The sequence below is a fragment of the Pezoporus occidentalis genome, unplaced genomic scaffold, assembly GCF_034315485.1.
Source record: "Pezoporus occidentalis ecotype Australia unplaced genomic scaffold, CSIRO_AGI_Poc_V1 ctg145, whole genome shotgun sequence".
NCBI classification, from domain to species: Eukaryota; Metazoa; Chordata; class Aves; order Psittaciformes; family Psittacidae; genus Pezoporus; species Pezoporus occidentalis.
The window spans coordinates 2,144,566-2,168,168 of record NW_026913263.1 but is presented as its reverse complement, the minus strand read 5'-3'; the positions used below and the strand labels follow the sequence as shown (position 1 = coordinate 2,168,168).

At 54.3% G+C, this 23,603-nt stretch overlaps 1 protein-coding gene across 3 annotated transcripts in view; it reads left to right on the top strand.

Moving 5' to 3' along the window:
• Positions 1 to 21,428, top strand: part of STAB1 (stabilin 1) — a 56,944-nt gene extending 35,516 nt beyond the window's left edge. For all 3 annotated transcript variants that reach the window (XM_062610287.1, XM_062610286.1, XM_062610285.1), the window contains 36 exons: positions 305 to 436; positions 629 to 757; positions 1,613 to 1,669; positions 2,465 to 2,560; positions 3,685 to 3,880; positions 4,326 to 4,421; positions 5,464 to 5,509; positions 6,217 to 6,296; positions 7,198 to 7,323; positions 8,074 to 8,147; positions 8,494 to 8,568; positions 9,159 to 9,278; positions 10,250 to 10,297; positions 10,423 to 10,506; positions 10,917 to 11,063; positions 11,200 to 11,337; positions 11,973 to 12,032; positions 12,138 to 12,314; positions 12,834 to 12,920; positions 13,403 to 13,549; positions 13,705 to 13,770; positions 14,305 to 14,530; positions 15,035 to 15,184; positions 15,931 to 16,035; positions 16,466 to 16,573; positions 16,761 to 16,954; positions 17,617 to 17,761; positions 18,802 to 18,935; positions 19,211 to 19,376; positions 19,588 to 19,694; positions 19,891 to 20,010; positions 20,368 to 20,520; positions 20,630 to 20,749; positions 20,887 to 21,030; positions 21,151 to 21,273; positions 21,349 to 21,428. In XM_062610287.1, the coding sequence (XP_062466271.1) occupies positions 305 to 436; positions 629 to 757; positions 1,613 to 1,669; positions 2,465 to 2,560; positions 3,685 to 3,880; positions 4,326 to 4,421; positions 5,464 to 5,509; positions 6,217 to 6,296; positions 7,198 to 7,323; positions 8,074 to 8,147; positions 8,494 to 8,568; positions 9,159 to 9,278; positions 10,250 to 10,297; positions 10,423 to 10,506; positions 10,917 to 11,063; positions 11,200 to 11,337; positions 11,973 to 12,032; positions 12,138 to 12,314; positions 12,834 to 12,920; positions 13,403 to 13,549; positions 13,705 to 13,770; positions 14,305 to 14,530; positions 15,035 to 15,184; positions 15,931 to 16,035; positions 16,466 to 16,573; positions 16,761 to 16,954; positions 17,617 to 17,761; positions 18,802 to 18,935; positions 19,211 to 19,376; positions 19,588 to 19,694; positions 19,891 to 20,010; positions 20,368 to 20,520; positions 20,630 to 20,749; positions 20,887 to 21,030; positions 21,151 to 21,273; positions 21,349 to 21,393 (4,221 nt within the window). In that variant the 3' untranslated portion in view covers positions 21,394 to 21,428. The remainder of the gene's footprint in view (positions 1 to 304; positions 437 to 628; positions 758 to 1,612; positions 1,670 to 2,464; positions 2,561 to 3,684; positions 3,881 to 4,325; positions 4,422 to 5,463; positions 5,510 to 6,216; positions 6,297 to 7,197; positions 7,324 to 8,073; positions 8,148 to 8,493; positions 8,569 to 9,158; positions 9,279 to 10,249; positions 10,298 to 10,422; positions 10,507 to 10,916; positions 11,064 to 11,199; positions 11,338 to 11,972; positions 12,033 to 12,137; positions 12,315 to 12,833; positions 12,921 to 13,402; positions 13,550 to 13,704; positions 13,771 to 14,304; positions 14,531 to 15,034; positions 15,185 to 15,930; positions 16,036 to 16,465; positions 16,574 to 16,760; positions 16,955 to 17,616; positions 17,762 to 18,801; positions 18,936 to 19,210; positions 19,377 to 19,587; positions 19,695 to 19,890; positions 20,011 to 20,367; positions 20,521 to 20,629; positions 20,750 to 20,886; positions 21,031 to 21,150; positions 21,274 to 21,348) is intronic.
• Positions 21,429 to 23,603: the final 2,175 nt, after the last annotated feature.

Here is a 23,603-nt window from a genome sequence, read left to right as displayed (position 1 = left end):
GGTTTCCTGGGGTATTGCAATGGGATCTGAAAAGAATATTTGGACTCCAAATGCAAAATTCTGAGTAGATTTGTATGTGGATGGATGGAATAGCATGTTCCCCTTCCTGCCTGGCTCTGGTGTATCTATCTGTGGCACTTATAGCTTCATCCAGTAACAGTCATCAGGTGTGATCAATCACTTGTGATAGGGAGTTACAAGGCTCTGTTAGCCATTACAGATGCTTAGGAACTCTTCTTATGCCACTGAATTGTAATCTAGGAAATAAAGAGTCCTAACATTTGTGGGTTTTTTGTGGATTTAGGATAATGAGACGGTGCAGTACCACATTGTACTGGGAGAGAAGCTCTTGCCCACGGACTTGAGAAGTGGAATTCATAAGAACAGCATGTTAGGGCTCTCCTACTGGCTAATGTTTTATCAAAACAACACCCAGGTAAGGAAGGAAGGTTGTTCTGCCTTTTGAGGATCTGGCTTGACCTAACACTTTCTAAGGCTGATGGCTGGGTACGCCCACTTCTGTTCTTCACCCCCTTACAAGCTTGCCTTGTGTGACTGACAGCTGTTAAGCAATCCATGCAGAAGGAATTGAAGGTTCTTGTCTCAGCTTTTTTCTTCTGCTTTACAGAAGTTCGTCAATAACATTCCTTTGGATGGAAGATTTCTTGAGACAAAGAATGGCGTGCTGATTGGGGTTTCACAGGTCCTCCAGATACAGAAGAATCGTTGCACTGTCAATACCACCACCATACAAAAGGTAACGGTGATTGCCAAGGAGCTGACTACCACTTCTCAGGGTTTCTCCACCTGTTGACTGATGAATAGCAGACTTTGTCTCTTCCACGTGGATGAGACAGTAGCTTGTGGACTGACCCCAGATGAACCTTATAAAATGGGGTTTCAAGGAGACTTGGCACCCTCCCAGCGCCAGATTCTGTACTTCTGATGCAGCAGATCTGCAGCTCTTACGCAGATTATGTTCACTTCACTTGCTGGGACTCTCTCTCAGCACCAGCCATGGGGCAGGCTGGTGCAGGGACAGCCAGATACTCAGCTGTGGAAGGAGAATCCAATGCAATTCTTGCGCGGCATGACCACAGGCTCCCCTAGGAAATGCTTTGGTATGCCTGGGAGTCACGGCCAAAGCCCAGCCTGCATGTATCTTGTGGCTCTTGGCCATGTGAAGATTGCAGGGTCAGACTGAGGTATGTCTGCCTTATTACAGTCAGAAAAAAAGTATTTGCAGCCTTGTGTGAAGGAACTCCAGGCCTGCAGAAAGCCCTGCTCCAGCTCAGAGACTCAGGAAAGGGGTACATGTAATCTCTTCTGGGCTGTTTTGTGGTACAGTCTCTGGAGCTCAGGAATAAGATGTTGCATACACCACTGGAGTGAAGGAATAAGACCTTGCGTGAAGCCCTTGATAGCAACCAGGACCTGAGGGTCATGCATCATGATTTTAGGTCTTCTGGTATTTTGAGCCACAGAGATAAATACATCTTTGTCTTTGTCCCAGCCAGCAGCCTCGTACAGCACCATTTGTAATTCAAGGTTAGCGTCTTGGGGTGATGTGGGTAGAGGGCACACGTGTGACTTGTCCTGTTCTCTGCCCTAGTCAAGATGCAGCAAGTGTGAGAAGGGGATCAAGTGCCCTTCGGGATCAGTTCTTGTGGTGAGTCTTTGATTTATGTGACATCTCGCAGACTGCAGATAGTGCTTTGATGTACTCCTGTTGTTCTAGGGATGTCATCTTGATACCTGAAAAAAATGCACCTTTGAGTCTTCTGTGGCTCATTTGGTAGCAGGGTTTCTAAGAGAAAGCAGAATCCAAGGGAGGCTTACAGAGGAAAAAGACAAGCATGAACCATAAGGCTCCTTACAGGGCTGGCACCAGGCTTTGCCTGAATTTTAGGAGCCTTTTAGAGCATGCAGTGTGGGGAGTTTCTCCTCTTAATAGGGGAGAAGAGATGTCTTTTTTTTTATCTTTTACAACATTACATCAAATAAAGCCATTTTAGGGGTGCCAATAACAATTCCCCCATCCTGGACCATTGATTTGTTCACACAGATGGGCTGGTTGTGCCTGCAGCATGCATGTGAATGATAAACGTTTCCAGAGAGGAAGACAACATTTAGCCTCTGAGCAGGCTATGAATTGCCCAGCAGCCACATCTGGTTTCTTAGGCTTCATTATGCCAAAACCGGTCTGATTACTTTTTCTCAGTGTTCATACTGACACGTAGACCATGGCTTGGGCAGGTAACAGACACTGTGTGGTGACCTCGCATCTAGAGATGCTTCGTTGGTCTCAGCTCTGGATAGTCCAAACCGCTAGGGCTGTTACTGGGAAAGAAAAAGCGTTTTTCCTGTTAGGCAAGAACACTGCCATGAGCAGCACCAAAACGCACAGTGTTTGTGCAATCTTTGTGGTACCTGCTGGCTCTATCTCTGTTGATTATATCTGCAGGAATTGCCAGGAAGCAAGAACCTCGCTCGCTGTGAATTGCGCTCAGGGGATGCAGGAATACTTGGCTGCCATTTCACCTGTGCCAAGGTTTCTCTGGTAAGAGAAACAGTTGCCTCAGATTCATTTTGACAAAGCAAGACGGGTATTAGAAATGCAGCCATGGAAATACCCTCTTTGGAGGAGGAACGTTGCACCAAGTGGAGAAACTTCCAGGCCAGGTTGAACAGAGCCTTGGGTGAGATGGTTTAGTGTGAGGTGTCCCTGCCCATGGCAGGGGAGGTGGAACTGGATGAGCTTTAAGTTCCCTTCCAACCCAAACCAGTCTGGGATTCTATGAAATAGAATAGTCTGCATAGCAATGGTTTGTGGTCTGCTGCTTTGGTATTGTTGCTTTGGGTTTTGTCCTGCAGAGGAAGAGGGGTTGGATGTTTGTAGTCTGGTTTCCAAGGGAAATGAGACACGAGGGATGGTATTTTGCTTGTGCATGTGCCTTCCCGAGTAACTGATGACTAATTGGAGCTGAACCAGAGGGAGGAGCAGAAGGTCTCACAGCTATTATGGCCCTTTGTGAAAATGTGTGGCTGGGAGAAAACACCTGAAGAGGAAATGGTAAAAGAAAGACCTGTGTGAATTCGAGCTCTTGTAGGTGTTGAAGCATCTCCCTGGAAGGTTCAGTGGGAGTGGGAGATTGAGGAGAAGGGAGAGAGCAGTTGGACATGCAGTACTTACACATAGAGCTCCAGTCAACTTGTACCTCACTGAACACTTCTGCACTCCTTCTTTAGGCAATGTTTGTCTTCATCTGTACTGTCCAACTTCATCCCATCTTGGTTTCCTCCCTCTGGGGGTAGAAGAAAGAAGTGAGAGCACCTGAATGAGGCTGCTAAAACAAACCACCTTCTGGCATGGCCCCTCTCACTGGTGGGACACACTAGGGACACAGGCGGGAGGTAGACTGGATGGGCACAGGACTAAGTGTTTGTGTTACCAAATAGCTAGTGCTGCTTAAGGGCAGAGTAGAATTTTATGTAAAGCTGTGTGCAACAGAGCACCCTATTTTAGGGCATTCAGTCTGTCCTACCTGCACACATCCGGTCCTTTCATGCGTTGTCAGAAATCACGGCTATCACATACTTAAAGGAATGAAGCAGCTTCCCCGATAAAGCTGTACCTTGTTTGTGCTGCACAAGACTGCTCATACCAACCTGTTGGTTCTTCAGAGGTCTGTCTGCTGCCCCGGCTACTACGGACACATGTGCGAGATGTGCCCAGGGAAGCCAGGCCGGTGGTGCTCTGGGAATGGAGAATGCCAGGACGGCATCGAGGGCAGTGGAGAGTGCCGGTGCCTGGAGGGCTTCCACGGCACTGCCTGTGAAATGTGTGAAGTGGGGCGATACGGAGCTGACTGCAAATCAGGTGACGCTGGGGGCTATTGCAGCTTGTCTCTGGCATTCTGCTGGGGAGGAGAGGGGAGAGAAGCGGCCACGTCCCAGCTCTTGGGAGGGAAGAAATGTCCCAAGGTCTCTGAGACTGGCAAGCCGCTGAGAGAGGGTCAGCGAGGGTGGGTGCTGTGGACAGGCAGAGGAGCGGCCCCGTTTATCACCCTCAAACCAAGGCACGACTGACCGTGCTATGCCAGTCACCCTGCTGCCACCCGAGCTACAGCAAGTAAGGGCGGGTGATCTGTTCCTGGGCTTTTTGTCCTGGCAGCGAGGGAACAAGAGTGTTACTGCCGTGATCTTTTCTGTATGGCAGCTTTATGCATTGGATTAGGAAAAGAGCAGCCAGAGAAACGGCAGCAAGACTCTGCCTGTGGGACCTGTTGGGTTGACAGTGACGAGTGTCTATATTAACCCTGCAGAATGTGCTTGTGACAATGGCATATGTAACGATGGACTGCAAGGGGATGGGAGCTGCGAGTGCTTCCCGGGGTGGAAGGGCCCTACCTGCCATGAAAGTACGTGAGTATAGCACTATGGGGTAATACTGCCTTTCTGGCAGGGAAATCTGCATGATCCCTTTCACTTGCCAGGGCAATGCTCTGTTAGCAGAGCAGGGTGAGCGCTGTTGCATGTCCTCTGCATCCCCCAGATGCTTATCAGACTGCTAGCTCATTTCTGCACACAAAGCTGCATTTGCAGTGTGACTTCCTCAACAGCACGAGGGAAATTCATATGGAGAAAAGGATATCCCCATCTTCCATCTCCACTGAGATTTGTGGCACCTCAAGGATAGTCCTTTGCCCTGGGACAGAGAGATAGAAGCTCCCAGCTAGACTGGGTTCACCGTGACTCTTGTCACTTGCAAGGCTTAGTTTGAAGCCTCCAGAGAGCCCCAGTGTGTCTACTGAGTTGCTGTTTCTGCTCCCAGATCCATTTATTTAGACAAGCTCAGGCCATGGGCTGCAGCTCTTAATAAACCTGTCATCGTGTGTCAAAGTAATTATGTTGAAGTTGGTTGTTCTGGGATTATGATGACAGTTGGGGTGAGGAGGAAGCTGAGCTCCTAAAGACGTTGGGATGTTAGAGGTTTGTACACAAAGATTGATTTTGGAGTGAAGTGAAATGTTCTGGGGGCATTTAGAAACGGAAATGAGTGGAGCTGTCCTGTCTAGTGCAAAGGTAGAGCATGAAAAAGGTTCATCTTTTTGTTTTGAAAGGGCAAAGCCAAATGGCTCTGTGTGCCTGTGTTAATGAGGTTTCAGTCCCTGTTTCATTCCTGGCAGTGTGGAGACCATGCAGATAAGGTCAGATTGAACTGTTAGAGAACATGGAATTCACTCCATTGCAAAATGCCAAAACAAATCCCATGAGGTCTTCCTGCTGCCATGGAGGACGGGAGAGTTACTATAACTGCTCGTTATAACTGCCATCATCAGCCAGGGCACCACAAGTGTGGCAGTGAGGCTGTTTGCAGGGTCCTTTACTCTAGATGGCAGAAATGGTCCCAGCAAGTGCTAAACTGAAAATGCCAACTGACATCTGTGTTTTCTTTCGCAGGAATCAAGATTGACTTATGCAATAACACTTGCCATGAGATGGCCAAGTAAGTATAGAGAGGAAGCTGGGTCATTCTGAGGAAGGCATGTGTGTTTGTATGTGGTTTACACAGAGGTGGGTCTGTGTTTAGGCTTCTCAGAGGGCTGGGAGAAGACTAAACTGACATTTAAACTGACATCTCATTGAAGATGAATGGATATCAGTTCCATTCTGGGAACTCTGGTGCTAAGCTGCATCCAATTTCCCCAAGGATTTTGTCTGTCTGAACATCAATCCTTTCCAAGTTCCTTCTGCATGTGTGGATGGGAGAAGGCAGAGACTCCAAGGCACTCAAGGCCTGGCCCTATTCATGGAGTAAATCAACCAGCTATTCACAACTGTTTCTGCCTTGCTTGCCCCCACCAAGGAATTAAATAGGCTAATGGGCTACGATGACTCCCTCTTGCTGCCTTCTCCATCCATTATCTGGTCTCCTATTTTGCGGTACCGAGACCCAGCCACCTCCATTGTACTGTGCGGAAGCACATGGGCATGCTGAAGGCGCAGTGTGTGAGGTGTGAAGGATGTGCCTGCCAGCTCCCTGTTCAGTGTAACTTGGGTGTTTGGTGAAGAAACACACAGAAGCTTCAGGCATGTTCCTCCTGTGGTCATAGAGGTCTCTAACTTGCATGTGCCAGACTTGGCTAGCGTTTCCCACTGGCTGAGCAAATCAGGAGGTGTTGTCAGTGATTATTTATCTCTTTCTTGTTTCAGCTGCCTCAATAGTTCTGCAGGTTCCTCACCTAAGTGTTTCTGCACTGCTGGATACACAGGGAACGGGACCCATTGCACAGGTACATCCAGCAAGATTCAAGGCTTGCACACATGGGTTGAAGCTGCACAAAGACAAGGGGTCTGTTTGTGAAATAAGTGGCATGATGCTGCCAGAGGAAAGATCATTCAAATCCCTTTCCTGTCAGCCATCCACCACGAACTCTGCCATGCTTTGGCTGTAAAAGTTTTCCAGGCCAGAGCTTTACACAGGATGCTCTTGATGGTGCTAGAACCTGTGAGAGAGGGATAAAAAGGCAGGCAAGTGTAACAGGGCAGTCCTTACTGTTTGTGGAAAGAGACGCGCATGAATGGGTTGCATTAGTTCTGATCTCACAGCAGTAGTGGCAAAGATATAACCGTTTTGGCCGTGAATCTCTGCAATATTGATGCTCTGATGCCCTAGAATTTTGTGCTCCTCCTGTTTGTTGCCCATGCCAAAATCAGATAGCAGTTGTGCCAAAATTAAGTAGAATTTCAAGTTACTGCTCTGGAGCTATCTACAAACCTGGTTAAAAGCAAACAGATAGGAAAGAAAGAGTGATAAAATTGTAACAGTCAAAACACTGGTAGACATCACAGCTCCTTTTCAACATTGCCCTTGTATGAAATTGAGGGGGACATGGAAAAAAACCACCTCTCAGGGTGCAGGAAAGTATTTTCTCATCTAACTGTTAGTCCTCAGTGCTGCAGTAGCAAGACTTCTTAGTCTTATTTGCAGGGTACTTAAGCTCAGCATGGCTTTTGACTGGCATCTTGCAGATCCAGATGAGGCCCCATGCCTTTAAAGGACCCACAGTTTCCTTGAGAATCAAAGGGATTTTAATCAGACGATGTGATTTGTATTAAGATGGATACCTCTGGTACGGTTCATCTTTCCTAGATGCTCTGAGCTGACTCTGCTGCTCTTGTTTGTGGTTACAGAAATAGATCCATGCACTATCGATCATGGTGGCTGCTCCATACATGCTGTGTGTACTAAAGTGTCTCCAGGAGAGAGGACCTGTGTTTGTAAGGAAGGCTATGCTGGAGATGGGACGCTCTGCATGGGTGAGTGCTCAGGGCATGTTTTGATTATAGCAATGAGGCATCACCCATGCAAAAGGGGCATTTCAGACTAAGACTGTTAAAGTGTTGAGTAACTCAATTCTCCCTTCAGTTTCTTCAAGCAGGGTCTATTTCAAAGCAATTAGTTGCTGGCTGATCTTGATTCAACTGTCTTTCTGCTTTTTATTGCTGTGTATGCACACGTGCATGTGCATGTGTACACACACACATGTGTGCAGCATACTCCCAAGCCATGATAGTGGTCATCACTGCCCCAGCACAGTGCCCCACAAAACTGGACAGAGAGCCCATGGTGCCTTGGGCATCTGTCTTGCTGGATCACCTCAGATCGGTGTCCTCAGCTCAAACCAAGAGAGACCTGAGAGTTTTCTTGCCCTGATGCATGTCTTGGAGATGTCCAGAGACAGAAGGGGAGGGCAGCCTCCCACAGCGGTGCTGAGAGGTGAAGATGGAGCCATGAGAGAGTCCAGTCCTCTCATATCCTTTAAAGCACACCCAGGCAGGCATGGGATGCTTTGTGGGCAGGTATCACAGCTTGGAGACCCACGTGTGGCAGGGGTAGAACTTGCAGTTGTGCCCTATTCCTTTGCTATCACAAGTCACTTCTCCACCGGAGCATTCCTAAGCTAGGAAGGTATTCCCTGCTGCTTTCCCAATACCTCTTTGGATCACCAATTCCCAGGTGCTTTGAGCAGCCCTCAGCAGTAATGTGGCTTCATTGTTTTGCTGCAGAAATCGATCTCTGTCTTGAAAGCAATGGGGGCTGCCACACCAACGCAGAATGCATTAAAACAGGCCCAAGGAAGGTGAGTATGTAAAGATGAGTGTCAGGGCAGCATTATAATGGAAGTGGTCACAGCTGGGTAATTCTAGAGGCAGTCCTTTCCACTGCAATGCACTGCCTTGTGCTTATGACCTTCCACATAGAAAAGATACCTGGGATGGGCATGAGAAGCTCGCTGTATCCTTGCAAGCATGCCTTCTGTTGGCCAGAGGCTGGAGGCAGTCTCAGGTTCTATTTGCTGTTGATAGGAGCATGGTTGCTCATGACTGTAGCAATGGGTGCTATAGCACGTGCTTTCCATCCAGCCCAGCCGCTGGCTGTTTTCTTCATTGGGTCCAAGTTTCAGACTGAGACTGCTCTCCCTCCAGGTTGCCTGCAACTGCCTTCCTGGTTACAGTGGGGACGGCGTGAGCCAGTGCAACCCCATCAACTTGTGTGAACAGGTATGCCTGCGTTCTGCTGTTGGCAGCGGTGAAGGCCACAGCCTTGAATTGTGCCTTTCTTCTAGCAGTTAACGACAAGAGCAGGGTTAGCCTGCTTGTTTAGAGCTGGCTATCTTGCCTTTCCACATACCAAAGGCATTTCCTAGTCTATTTGGTTTCCATTGCCTCTCACAATGACCTGCAATTATGTTGGCCACCTGACACTCCTTCTTTTGGGAGAAGCAGTGTGGGAACTCTGACATAGGGTTGGAGACATGCAGGTTTGTTTCTCTGCATCCATTTGGTGGAGGACACTCAAAAGCTTAAAGTTTATGCTCATGGCATCACTACGATGCCAAAATGTCTCTGTGAATCATGGGTTCTGTCATCACTCTGGGTTGTAAACTGAGGTGCAAAAGTTCATTTCATGGGAGGGTTCGGTGCTGAAAATCCCTTGAGGATTTTGGTGAGGTTCATTCTAAGGCACTGAAGAGGTGGGAGGAATGGTTTCCTTTCCAGTGGGCTGGATGCAGTTCGCAGCTCCTGCATGCAAGTGGCCGTGCAGACAGTGATGATGCCCCTCCACGGTAGCTTTTTGCTTTGCTTGCTAGAACAACGGAGGCTGCAGTCCATTTGGGGTCTGCAAGTACACGGGCCCTGGCACTCGAAACTGCTCCTGCTCTTGGCTCACTGTTGGAGACGGCTTCACCTGCCGTGGCAAAATGCATCAGGTGAGAAGCACGCGCAGCATCTTGTGTGTTCTGCCCCTGCCCCGCAGCAAACCGCTCCCTGCCCTCCGCGTGGAAGCTGCAGGTGAACAGCTCTGTAGTGCCGTGTTCATGTGTGTGGGGCAGGAGCGGGGAGTGGTGTTTTGAGGCAAACTGTCCATAAATCACAGGAGTATTTGCTGTGCCAGCTGTGGACAGAATCACAGTGAAGCGGCTTTGCTCCAAAGGGAGCCGTGATGCGAGCACTGCTGCTCTGCAGTCAGCACTTGGCCACACCTCCAGGGTGCTCTTTCCTTAATGTTAGGAGCGAATGGGAATATTTATCTTTCTCCCCAAAGGAACCCACTTCTCCCGGGCTGTGGGATCAGGGCAGGTTCCCTGTGGCCATGCCAGACCTTGGGATCCAGTCTGGAGGGCAGAGCCTCCAGCTGTGTCGCAAATAAAACAGCTGTCCTTGGGCAAACTGGTGACCTTTTCTGACAGTGACAAATAAAGCTGCCATCCCCACAGCAGAGCCAGGAGAAAAGATATGAACTCAGTTCTGTGCTTCTGCTTTACTGAAAGCTGCTGTGGTGAGGAGAGGGAATTTGCCCTGCCAAGCCCATGTCTGCCATTCTGGACAGCATCCCCGGGTAGTGGCAGCACAGGGAGGGTAAAGCAGAGATGCTGGGAAGCACTGGAGGTGTCCCGTGAGCACAGGCTCAGTTAAACCCATGAGGCAGCTGCTACAGAAGCAGCCAACTCTCATCTCTCACACCACTCCATCCTGCAGCACCGCAGTATGAATGGTCAGGCATCCATGCCCACCACGCTGGCAAGAGAGGGAGGGAAAGATCACCGTGTTCTGTCGGTTGAGCTGGTGTCCCACTGGGGTGGGAGAGGGACCTGGAGGGGAGGGGGCAGGTCACTGCGCTGCCTGGTGAGGAGCAGGTAGCAGGGACTCTGCTAACGCCAGCTGTTTCTCTTTGTTCAAGGAGCTTGGAAGGATTGAAGACGCATCCGTGTTCTTTAAGATGATACTGGTTGGTGATAAACAGCTTTGGTTTTGTCTCTGTGTACTAAATCACACTTAGGGCGCTCTGCAAAGGGTCTCGCTAACTGGATCTGTATTCTCTGTTTTCCTTCCTGTGAACGCTGGTCTATACAGGCAGAAAACATCAAGGAGCTCAGTGGGGCAGGGCCTTTCACAGTCTTCGTCCCACGGACGGATTTCATAGGAAACAGCACTACAGTAAGTACCTTCCCATCCCAAGCACTGTAAACCAGGGTTTTAACCAACAGCTTTTTGACATCACACCTCCTGTTGTGCAGCTTCACATTACTAGTCCCAACTTCTTTCTCATGGGCCCCCGATACACCCAATAAAGGAATAATTCCCGGTTCCCAGGCATCACTTCCTCAAGCCAGTGTGTTCATTTGACCTCCCTCAGGGGACCTGCACGCAGGTTTTGCCAAGCTGGTTGAAATCTCCCAAAGCTTTGTATGATTCTGTGCATTCACCATGTTTGGGGGACTGGCTTTCCTGCAGCGGTGGGTCACAGGGAGCTTGGGCGTTTCAGTCTCCCTCACTACTGGGTCTGGGGTATCCCCTGTAAGGCAGAGTGTCTCTAGTGTGATCTCACTCTCGTGTTCTCTCTGTAGTTTGAGGAGTGGAGGACCAGAGGTCTCCTTCGGGACCTGCTTCGCTACCACATAGTGGGTTGCCGGAAGCTGCTGTCCGGTGACCTGGAAGCACAGGAGTCTCTTACCTCTTTATCTGGCCACAAAATGAAGATCACAGTGAAAGAGGTAATTCCTTTTCCTGGCCCATTTGCCAGATGTCACTTGTGCTGTCATTTGGAGGCCGGTGACTTGCCTGTGGCCCACAGACAGCTCAGGGCAGTGCCATGGGTGTGGATACCTCCTCGCATCCCTTCTCTCTCAGAATAGCATCTATCTCAATGAGGAAGCCAAAGTAGTTGTGAGCGACATCGTTGGCATGAACGGGGTCATTCATTTCATCAACAAGATCCTCATTCCAAGTGACCTGGTGGACCGTAACGTCTCCTCAAAGACCTCACGGGTAAGGCTGAAGCAGTGACTGTGTTATAGCTGCTGTGGTGAGGACGGGGTTAGGGTCTTTGTCCCAACAGCTCTGGCAGTCCCTGACAAGCCCTCAGCCCAAGGCCACATGGGGTGCTCTTCCTCCCTGTTCCCAGCTCTGTGGGGTTTGTCTGAGGGCACAAGTTTGGCTTGTGAAGGTGACAGCGTTTGTGGCATAGCCATATTTGAGACAGAATGAGCCTTATCCATCACTAGAGAGTAACAATACTGGATGTAGGCAGGCAGATTGTGTCCTGTGCCACTCGTTTTCCAGCACAGAGCAGATTGCAGTGTGAGATTGCCAAGGCCTCCAGTGCTCCTCCAACAAGCACTAGGAGCTTATAGATCCTGTGCTTGACAGAATATAACACCTTCCGTACAACAAAACTGCAATTAATCCCAGCTCCTGCCAAAGCAGTGTCTACCTGGGATGAATGAGAAAAGAGGTGGCTGTGAGAGCACTCACCAGGCCAAATTCAGCAGCACGATGATGACAGAGACAAACTTGCCCTTAGCTGCTGTGGTTGTTAACCATCTGCTTTCCCCCCTGCGCTGCTGCTCAGGTCCTTCAGAGGGATGTCTTAGTGACAGCTGTTTGCTTTCTTCCCTCTGCAGCAAAACATCACGGAAGTGGCAGAGGCCTTTGGGTACAGCATTTACAGCAAGCTGCTGCAGGTGAGCAACCCGAGCCCTGCTGCTCTGCGGGGAGGTGGTGTGTACATGGGCACGTTCAGTTTGTGCCTGTGGCTTTTCCTTTGTATCCCCTCTCACCTCGGACAGGACGCAGAGCTGCTGCCACTGGTTAGTGACCCCCTGCACAGACCCTTCACCATGCTGTGGCCCACAGACGCTGCCTTTAATGCCCTCCCAGAGAAAAGGCAGAAGTGGCTGTACCGCAGAGAGCATCGGGATGTGTTGGCATCCTACCTCAAGGCACACATGATCAGGGACGCAAAGGTAAATGGAAGAGCAAACAGGCTTGTACCTCCCCAGGCCACGTGTGGAGCCTATGGTTATGCCAGAGCAACCTTACCAAATACTTTCCTGCTCTAGGACATGCAGTATAGTAGTTGTCTTGAGACAATCCAAAGCTGTTTGAGCATTTGAAGTAACTGTTGCTTCACCATGAACCTCTGGTGCAGCATGGCTTAGCTGAACCCTTCTATCTTCAGCTTCTTGGGGAGGCAGCATCACCATCAGACTGTCAGCCCGAGGCTCACAGAGAGGCTGTTGTCTGCAGGGGTGATAAACAGGGGCAGAGTTCCACTGTACAAAACCAAGGCCTGATTACACACTCTGGTCTATCACTGTTCTGGAATCTTGGACTACCCCAGCAGAGTTAGACTGTTCCACCCACACTGGCTTCATGTGCTGCCACATTGCCCCCGCTCTCAGTGTGGCTGCTGACCCCCGTCCTCACTAGGGAACTGCCAGTTTTTGCATCTCTCCCTTCACATTCTTGCTTTTCCCTCTTAGATTGTTGCCGGTAACGTGCCCCAGATTGAATCCATACGGACCATGCACGGCTCCACCATCTCGTTCAGCTGCAGCAAAACCCATGTGGTGAGTGATGGCGATGCTGGGCTCAGCTTTGCACTGAGCAGGTGTCCCAGGGCATAGCCACAGGGCAGCTGATGCTCTGAGTTGGTCACGGGCAGAAAGTGAGCACAGAGGCGGGCGCTTGCAGGCTGAGACACCCCATTTCCCTGGCTACAGCTGAGCCTGGAAGGGAGCTCGAGACTGCGTGGCCAGCTCTTAGGGACGTGTGGAACCAGCACATGCACTTTGTGATGAGCAGGTTGCAAAGCCAACCGTATGGTGCTGTAACCTTTACAGGGCATGTGCTGCCCGGACAAAGCCCATTGCTTAGGGAGATGGCCATCAAAAGTGGCACTCAGGAAGGGTGGTCAGGGACATGAGCACAAAGATTTTGGAGAGTTCCTGGGGCGACTGAGAAGTCATGGCAGCCAAGAGGGCAACTTCTGGGTAGTGCAGCCGGGATGTAGGGTGTGCCAGGATCACAAGGTGCTTCCTTCCTCTGGCAGGGAGAGCTTCTGGTGGGGAATGGCGATGCCACTATCATCCAGAGGCACATGGAATTCAATGCAGGCATTGCCTATGGCATCAATAGACTGCTGGAACCACCAGATCTGGGATCTCGGTGTGACGAGTTCATCTCTGTTGAGCTGCAGGTAAGCACCTGCGATGAGGCCAGTGAGGATCTGGGCCTGGGAAGAGGGATGCTGGGGAGGAGGGCTTGCTGCTCTTCCTTGACAAAGCTCCAAGCAGCCAAGAGATGCGGGAGCACATACCAAGTTGTTGCGAGGTTTCTGTCTTCCCTCCGCAGGGATCTATGGAGAGCTGTGGACTCTGTGGCTTCGAGCCACCCTGCCCTGCTGGCTCCGTTCAACGGGTAATGCTCACAGCTTTGCCACCAAGGAGGCCTCTCACGGGGCTGATGACATCACCCACACCTCCCTCGTGTTTTAGTAGCTAAATGAAGGCACACCTTGTCCCTAGTCACACCGTCTTGTCGGGCAGGAGAGGGGCTAAGCAAAACAGGGTCAGGGGCTCCAATGGGCTTTGCTTGGTCCATCCCTATATGGGTGACAGTGGTAGAGCGGTCCCTGCAGTAGCACTGGGGCTTCTCTGAGTGCTTTATAGCAAAAGAGCTTGACCTAGCCTCTGGGGATGGACCAGGGGTGAGATGGTGAGCAGCCCTGGGGGGCAGTACTTGTACCCCACTCACTGCATCACCTGGTGTTCCCCTCTGAGGGGTTTCTGGCATGTCCCCGAGGTACACGGTGGCTCCTCTGTCACCAGCCCCACCACACGTTAGGCCGACTCTGTTACTTATCATAAACCGGAGTGAGTGGCGCAGGAAGAGACAAGGTGAGACGTCAATGACCGGTGTGGCAAACTCTGTGTTTTGCCTGTTTCCTCGCAGGGGGAAACCAGGCGCTGCTTCTATTACGGCAACCAGCTGTTGAGAAACACCTTTCTGTTTCACCACAACTCCCTGTTGCGGCCGTCCTGGCCGCCCTCCCCGTGGGACCCCCTCAGAAGACACTTCTCTTCCAGGGGGCCTCTGAAACAAGGCTGCAAGAGGAGCTGTGTTTCTACCCAGTGGGTCCCTCAGTGCTGTGCAAACCACTATGGCCGTGAATGTCAGGGTAAGGAGCTGCGTGACCCTTTCCCACCCCAGCCCTGTCTCTTGTGGGAAGGTGGTAGGCGGTCCAGCACGGCTGGCATCCATCAGTGTGGTTCCCTGGAGAAGGCTGGGCAAAACCCCAGCACGGAGCCGCGGGGGGTGGCTGTCAGCCATGTCACTGACCCTTGGATGTTGCAGATGCTGAACAATTCCCTGCCCTCTGGGCTTTGTGCCTGGGCAGCTTTCACTCCTTGGATGAGTCTGCGGCCGGGTTATCATGGGGTGGGCCAGCTAATGGCAGCAGAGGGTCTTCCCCTGCTGGAAGTTATGCTGAATTTCCCCTCTTGCCCCTGTCCCTGAGGTGGTTGCCATGGGATGCCCCCAGCACTCGCTCCCGCAGGCTCTGCGGCCAAGCACCCCATAAGCGGCAGCCGGTGTGCAGGCTCTGCACGGGGGGCAGCGAACGGCTCCCCTCCAGCGCAGGGCCCCGCTGTCACACAGCCTCACTAGGGTGCCCCCTTTGCAGCGTGCCCGGGAGGGCTGGAGGCGCCGTGCGGTAACCGCGGTACCTGCCACGACAAAATCGGTGGCTCGGGGCGATGCAACTGCAGCCAGGCCTTCGTCGGGACCAGCTGCGAGCTCTGCGCGCCGGGCAGATACGGGCCAGAGTGCCGAGGTACGGGCGAGCTGCGGGGTGGCGGCAGCGGAGGAGGCTTGCACAGAGGAGGCTGTGGGACATGGCGCTCCTCGGAGGGGGCTCAGGTGTTGGGCTGACCTCTTACAGCAGGGAAATCAGTGCTGCCACGGGCACATGGGTCCTCACGGGACCCGGGTCAGACCTGTGGGGCTGGGTACATCCTCCCTGGGCTCTTTCTCGGCTGGAGTCTAAGGCTGGACAGCACGGGCCAGGAGCTGTGGCCAGGGCAGCCATGCTGCCGATGGACTCACCTCCACGCCGGGGCTCTTGTCTGTCAAAGCACAGCTGAGAGCCCTGGTCTGGCAGAAGGCGTTCAGCTGTGTTTTGAGCTGGGGGACAAAGCCTGAAGCTGGATGAACCCTGTACAGAAAGAGCATCCCCTGGGGCATGCTCAGCAGGGACCTGGAAACCAGGGGGAGCAAAGGGAAGGAAAAGGGAATCCGCCATCCTCCCGCCCCAAGCCCAGCCTTACCGCGTCTCCTGGAACGTTTTTGATGGCTGTATGTTCGCAGGGACTGGGAGTGAAAAATGCACTGAGCGTGCATCTCTAGAAATGGGGGACAACGGGGATTTGTGGGTGCAGAGAGGGTTCCCCTCCTCCCCAAAGGGTGCATGTTGCAGGGGTAGGGGATGTGGTGTCCTGCAGGCACTGCCCACACAAGCCACATCTCTGCCGTGTGGCCTCCCACTGCCACGCAGGGACAGTGTTTTTATCCATTCCTCAGAGTGTAACTGCACCGAGAACGGCGTGTGCAACGGAGGGCTGCATGGCGATGGCTTCTGCTTCTGTGCCGAGGGCTGGACTGGAGACCGCTGCGAAATCAGGCTGGGTGAGGGCTGCCAACCCCACCACCCGCTGCTCCCTGGGAGCCGGTGCCATCCGGCTGCGTGCCCGGTAGCTGGATTGTATGTCCAAAAAGGAGCTCTCGGCTGCAGGGCTCATCCTGAGATCTGCCCCATGTTGTTAAATCTCACGAGGGTTGGGGTGGTGAGGAGGAGGAGGAGGAGGAAAGCTCCACTTGATCATGACCAAGCCCCTGAGCCAAAGGTGCTCCAAGAAGAGCTCGAGGGCGAGATGAAAGCCTGAGGTGTACCTAGGCAGGGAACAGCCCTTTGCATCTGGGCAAGGCATCTGCAGAGAAGCACCGGTTTAAAGAGGGGGGAACATGGGGCAGGCTGCCTGGGGCAGAGGCTGGTGGTGGCAGCCATGCCTACGCGCTAGCCCTCGGATCGTTCTGACCTGCGTTGTTCTGACTTCAGTCTTGACGCCCTCCTGCTCCCCGCCGTGCCACCCCCAGGCTGCCTGCCGCGACAGCAACCTCTGTGAATGCAACCTGCACTATGAGGGCGATGGGAGGATGTGCTCAGGTAGGGTGAGCCACGAGGGGCTGGGCTGGAGGGGCGGTGAGCACGGGGGAAAGCACACGACACTGCCAGGCAGGAGGTGACCATCTCCTGCTGGCCAAGCTGATGTGACGACGGGCAGGACAGACAGACAGGCCATTGGGACGCTTGGCAAGGTGCTTTAGTTAAGCTAGTTCTTCTGCCCCTGCAGCGATCGACATGTGCAGCCAGGACAACGGGGGGTGTGCCAGGCACGCACAGTGCACACAGGTTGGTGTGAACGTCTCCTGTGCCTGTGCTCCTGGGTACAGAGGTGACGGCTTCGTCTGCGACCCCATAGACCGGTGTGCGGATGGCAGGAACGGGGACTGCAGCCAACACGCCAACTGCATCAGCACCGGCCCGGTGAGCACAGCCCGTGGGGCCCTTCCCAGGGAGAGCTGCATACCTGGGAGAGCAGCCCCTGAGGCTGCTGTGGGGTGCTTCAGGCTCCCAGAGGACAGCAACGTGACAGCATCCCTTGTTACTGTGGTCACCAGGCCTCTCCGGTCCCCTCAGCTGTTGTGCTCATCCTGCAGGTCCTTTCTGCCAGGCAAGGGCCGTGCCTTGTTCTGTTGCCGGGCTGTGGTGATGGACTGGTGATGTTATGCTGAGGCTATTTCCTCCCATCCCTCTGTCTGAGGGGAATAAGCTGTGTCAGTTGTAGCATTTTGGGGACTGTTCTGGGGCTCAAGGGTTATCCTCCAAGGGTGATGCTGGTCATTTCTGCAGAGGAACCAGAGGTGCTCCCCACCCAGAAGGTGGGACTGGACACCTGATGTGCAAGAATCATGAGCCACATACCTCAAAGCTCAGCACGTGACAGTGATTCAATGTGACGTTTTCTGGTTTGTGTGCCGTTGGACACGGAGGTAGAACAGAGGCCATGTGGCCTTTCATAGTCCCAGCAGGTTGTCGAGGCATTCTGAAGGCTCATCCCCATCTTCACAGGGATGCAGGGGTCCCCAGCTGCCACCTGCGTGATTGCACTCACACAAACGCCCTCCCCTCCCTCCTTTGTGCTGCAGAACGAGCGGCGCTGCGAGTGCAAGCGGGGCTATGTTGGTGACGGGATCCAGTGCCTGGAGGAGGCCGTGCCCCCCACGGACCGGTGCCTGGAAGACAACGGGCAGTGCCATCGGGAGGCCATTTGCACTGACCTGCACTTCCACGGTGAGTGTGCTCAACCCCGCAGTGCCAGGGATGGTGTTCCACGGAGAGATCACACTCCCTCATCCTTCACTTCCCAGCTGGGGCACCCCTCAGGGGAGGGTTGATGGGGATGGATGCCCAAGGGGCCAGGGACTTACCTCTGTAGCTTGATGTTGTGGTTTAAGGCCAGCCTAACTCAGAACCACGCAGCCGCTCACTCACTCTCCCCCTTTCTTCCTCCCCCACTCCTGGAGGGATGGGGAGGAGAACTGAAAGAATGGAACTCCCACGGGTTGAGATAAGAGCAGTCCAGTAACTGAGGTATAACACAAACCACTGCTGCTGCCACCAGTGATAATAATGAGAAGGGAAATAACAAGGGAAGAGAACACAACCGCTCACCACCTGCTGACCGATACCCAGCCGGACCGAGCAGTGATCTAACGCTTCTGGGTAACTGCCCCCAGTTTCTATAGTGGACATGACGTGCTGTGGTATGGAATACCTCTTTGGTTAGCGTGGGGCAGGTGTCCTTTCTCTTCTTCCTCTCGGCTTCGCACGCCCCTTCTCACTGTCAGAGCAGAGACTGAAAAGTCCTTGATCAGAGTAAGCATCACTTAGCAACAACTAAAACATTGGTGTGTTACCAGCACTCCACTCAGACCGAAGCTGAAAACTCAGCACGGCACCAGCTACTAAGATGGAGAAAAAAAACTGTTACAGCTGAACCCAGGACACTGGATCTGGTTTTCACATTCACCTTTTCCACTAAACGTCATCTGGGGAGGACAAGCCATCCTTGTCTGCTCCCCTGATGTGTGTGGTAGCCTCTGGTGGGATTACACTGCCGGTGAGCACTGATTCCCTTGTGGAAGGCTCAGAGGAAGCCGTGCTGCATCCCACCTTGCCCTCACTTGAGCATTATGTGCATCCCACCCTCCGGTGCAGCACGAAGCACCCTCCATTGGCAGCGCTGCCCGTGCTCACACAGGGGACTCAGGGGACTGCCCCAGGGAGCTGCTCACTCTGTGCTGTACCGATGCTCCCTTGGTATTTTGCAGATAAGACCATGGGTGTATTTCATCTGCAGTCACCCCGCAAAAAGTACGACTTCACGTACGAGCAGGCTCGGGAGGCCTGTGCTGCAGAAGGTGCTTCCCTGGCCACCTTCCGGCAGCTCTCGGCAGCCCAGCAGGTCAGGAGAGGGGCTGGCTCCATTGCCCCGTTGATGTGCGGGTGGGTGGGTGGGTGGGTGACCCTGCATCCTCCCAGGCAGGCCCTGTTTGCTCTGTCTACATCCATGAAGCCAGGAGGGCTGGTGGCTCTTGCCAGTCACACTGGGATGAGAGCTCTGGCAGTGCCCAACCCTTCAGGTGTTGGGGGCACTCTGCACAATGGAGTGTGCATCGGGGCAGAAAACCTGGGCTGGAGATGCTATTTTTAATCTGATGACTCATTTTCCTCTGCTAGATGGGATTCCATCTGTGCTTGGTGGGCTGGCTGGACAACGGCACAGCCGGGTACCCCACGGCCTACCCCAACCCCAGCTGTGGGGCTAACCGAGTGGGCATCGTGGACTATGGCTCCCGAAGCAATCTGAGTGAGACCTGGGATGCATTCTGCTACCGGGAGAAGGGTGAGTGGCACAAGCACGCTTCCTGGGGATGGTCGTGTGGGGCACAAGAGGACTGTCGGGTCAGCAGGCACAGATCTGCCCTCGGGCAGGGGGGCACATCTCCCTCTCCCCATGCCTGTGGTGGGAGGGAACATGCTGAGGGGTATCCAGAAGTCAAAGGAAAGGCCCGTGGCATTGGTGAGTGGAGTCGCATCCTGGTGTTCCGTCGCAGATCTGACTTGCACCTGCCGGGATGGGTTTGTGGGCGACGGGTACTGGTGCAGCGGGAAACTCCCTGACGTGCTCGCGGACAACGCTCGCTTCTCCACCTTCTATTCTGTGAGTGAGGCTCCCCTCGTGTCCCAGAATGCCAGCAGCCGGGAGCAAGGCAGAGGGAGGGAGAAGCGGTGGTGTAGTCTCTGTGGGGGGGGGAGAGTACAACCAGAGAGGTGTTTGCTTTTCAGGGCTGGGGGATGCTCCCTGGGCTGGGGAGGGTGACAGCAGCGCGCTGATGGGAAGATGTTGTCTTTTCCAGATGTTGCTCGATTTTGCCAATGACACAGAAGAAGGACTGGAGTTTTTCATCTATTTGTCTGATGACTCCACTCCCAAAACTCTCTTTGTCCCCCTGAACTCTGGCTTTGCAGACAATGAAGTAAGCAAGCAGGGACGAGCAGCTGCTCAAGGGGGCATGAGGAGCAGGAGTCCTCCAAGGCTGGCAAAATGGGATGTGAACTCTGGGGAAGGGGGAATTTAACCCCCTTAAAGGGAAGCAGTGGAGGTCTCCAGTCCAACCCCTCGCTCAGCAGAGCTGTTAGGTCAGAGCCTTTGCCAGCTGAGCTTTGGCTCTTTCAAAGAATGGCAATTCCCCCTTCGCTGCAGAGTAGTTTTGCGCCGTGTTGCCCATGAATTGAGTTGTCTTGTGGCCATGGAGAGTGTTGGGGCTCAGGCCCGGTGGGGGCTGCACACAGGGGAGCCAGCTCAGCCCTGCTCCTCCCTGTTGCTTTTTCAGACCCTGACAGGAGAGGAGCTGAAGCTCCATGTGTCCTCCAGCAATGTCGTCCTCTTCAGCTTCAACCTCACAACCGGCACCATCATCCCATCGCAGTCAGGATACGACCTCCAAGTATCAGATCTCTCAGTGGGCAACGGTACAGAGCACTCAGTAGGTTTAACCTCCAAAGGGGTCAAAGAAAGCCCCACAAGTTTTCACCACATCTCTTTTGAGGCAATGGGGAGGTTGGGTGACACGCCTGTCCTGTCCTGTCCTGCAGGACGCCAAGGCAATCAATGACACGATGGTTGTGGAGTGGGACATCATAGCCTTCAACGGCATCATTCACGCAATCGCAGAGCCGCTGAGGATCCCCCCGCCCGCCGTCCAGCTTGGCCAGGTCCGTGCCCGAGGGGACGAGGTGATGCAGGCCTGCCCCAGGACGGCCCTGGCCCGCGGTCACGCCGGGAGCGCGGCAGGGAGGCGGGGGCGGGATCAGCGCGGGGTGATGGTGACCGGCGACGGCTTTGGCCGCAGGTGAATGGCGCGGCGCAGGCATCGGGCTCCGTGGCCACGGGGACGTTGTCGGCGCTGAGCTTTGCGCTGGCGCTCGCGGCCGGGGCTGGCATCGCCCATTACTGCGTGAGGCGGCGGCGGGAGCAGCAGTTCGGGTACCGGCAGGTAGGAGCGGGCCGGGGCGGAGGGGAGGGGTGCAGGAACTCCGCCCGCCGGCAGAGGGCGGCCGGGGACCGGGAGGGGCGCGAGGCCCCGCCCCCGCCCATCGCGCCCCGCCCCTTGCAGGCGGACCTGCGCGCGGACGAGGAGGAGGAGGAGGAGGCGGGGCCTCGCGGCGCCAGGCCCCGCCCACAGCGGCCGCTCGTGGCCATCCCGAACCCGCTGTACGGGGACTACGAACCGCTGCAGGTGAGCGGCGACCCGGCCCCACCGCGCCCGCACCCCCGAGCCCCTCGCCCCCGCCTCACGCCGCTCTCTCCGCAGGACTCGCTCCTGTCCGACGCTGCCGCCGGAGGCCGCCCGCACTGACGCGCCCTTCGCCACAATAAATCGCTCAGCGCCGCCGCCCGCGCCCCGCCTGCTCTCCGCCGACCCCCGCCCCCTACGAGGTGCTGCCCACCCGGCGGCTCAGCCCAACGGCGTGCTGACAGCCCCTGGGCGCGCCGCCCCTGTAATCCGGAGTCACCTCAGTTACCCCCAGGCGCCCCCTCTGCGCCATGCAGGAGGCTCCTGCCTGCCCTAAGGGGCACAAACGGCGCCTTGACTCGGGCAGGCGTGTCACACACCCACCCAGCTGCAGCCCAGGCGCAGGAACCGACCGGAGCAGCGCCTCTGCAGGAAGTACATCGGTTAGTCAGTTAGTTACACGTGCGGCAGACCTTTATTGAGCCTTCACACCGCACAGCACAGGGACATCAAATGCCACATGCACACAGCAGACCCACTGGATTAGTGCAGCTATGTTAACAGCAATCGTTCAGGTCTCGGAGTCTAGAGTCAAAGCTGGCACGTAACATAAAAACAAGGCAGTGAGATACAGGTGTCAGACTGAGGGGCCAGCCTGGTGCACCGCAGGGGAGAAGGGTGTGTGTGTGTGTGTATGTGTGTGTGTGTGTCTCATTGAGGGTTGTTGACACTTTCACACTGTACTTCAGTGCCTTTCCCTGAGGAGTCTCCTGGCAGAGGGTCCTCTCCCTCAGCTGTCCCACATTGACAACACACAGCCATTGCCACAGCCCAGTGCTCACAAACACCCCTGCCTGCTGCCCTGCTACCTCCGCCCCCAACCCAGCAGCCCTTAACCCACCACCCAGACCCACCGTGCATCCCAAACACCCATCCTACGTACCCTGCAGTCACTCACCAGTGTCTTTCCCCCTCACTGCCAGCCCCAGCACAAGTGTATCTGCTCTCTGTTCCCTCTCCTACCTGTCACCACCAGCTGGGCTGTCACCCTTGTTGCCACTGGCAACTGGTGCAGCAGTGAGGAGGAGGTGATGGACCAGGACAAGCAACATGTTCTGCACCAAGAGCTCTGCCTTCAAACATCCTGACAGCCCCTGCATGTCTCCAGTGCCAGCAGCTGCATTACATCTCTCCTGCTTGCTTTGGGGACCACACACTGCCCCACCTCACCTCTCCCTCCAGGGCCTCTTACCCCCCATCCCATTGCCATAGTCTTCCCCCACATCCAGCTTTCCAATGGCATGATTACTGGCCACCACCAGCGTGGCACAAACTCCCAGCAACCCCAAGGCTTCTTTCTGCCCCTCTGCTCCTCCCCAGGGCCCTGCCTGTCCCCCAGGGCAGGCTGAAGCCTGGGCAAAGCCAGCATAGCCCCGAACCAGGTGAAGAACTTGTTTTCTGCTCCTCGCATCCTAAAGTAGCTCTGACCTGCCTGGGCCTCCAGGCCCCCATCCTTATTCCGTGTCTCATATGCTCTGGCATCGCTATTATCTCCTCCTGAAGAGGCACACAGGGCTTTGCATGGCCGGCCTTGCTCCCCTTGCAGCCCCCTCCCACCCAGCAGCATGTCACTCTCCTCCTCCGACGTCCTCAACAGCCCTTTCATACACTTTAGGCTACATCTCCACAGGTGGAGGCCAACACCTCTGCTGCCCACCCTGCACCTTCCCTGAACAGCTGAACACATCCCTCTGCAACTGCCAACAGACCACGCTGCCTGAGCTGCCAAAACATTGATGTCACATGGCACCAACGCCCCACAGTACTGACACTGTGTGGCACTCAGCTCGCAGCAAACACTTGGTTTTCAGGCTCCCACCCCACTCTCACACAGGACTTGCACATCCTGTACATTTAACCAGCAGTTACCTCCTACCTGTGTGCGCCAGGACAGACCAGTCTGGTGAGGAGCGGGATGGGGCTGAGGGCTGCTGGTACCTGCACTGGTTAACACTGCTGACGCTTTTGTTGTCCATGATGTGCTTCACTGGTTGCCCAGTTGGCACCCCTGTCCCCTCACTGTTCCCCTCCAGACTCATGAGTAGTACCCAAGGCTACTGGGACAGGTACAGCCCTGACACACCTTGTCACACCTCCTGTGGGAGCCTGTGTTGAGCTTGCCAAGCACCAGAGACTCAGGATGCTATTTCTGAGCCACGTCTCTGCGCACAGGGCAGGGAGCAGCAGGTTGTGCCCACCAGCACTGGCTGTCCACCTCACTGACTCACACAGCCCAGAACAAGCACCCACCCTCTGCCCAGCCTGCAAAGCAC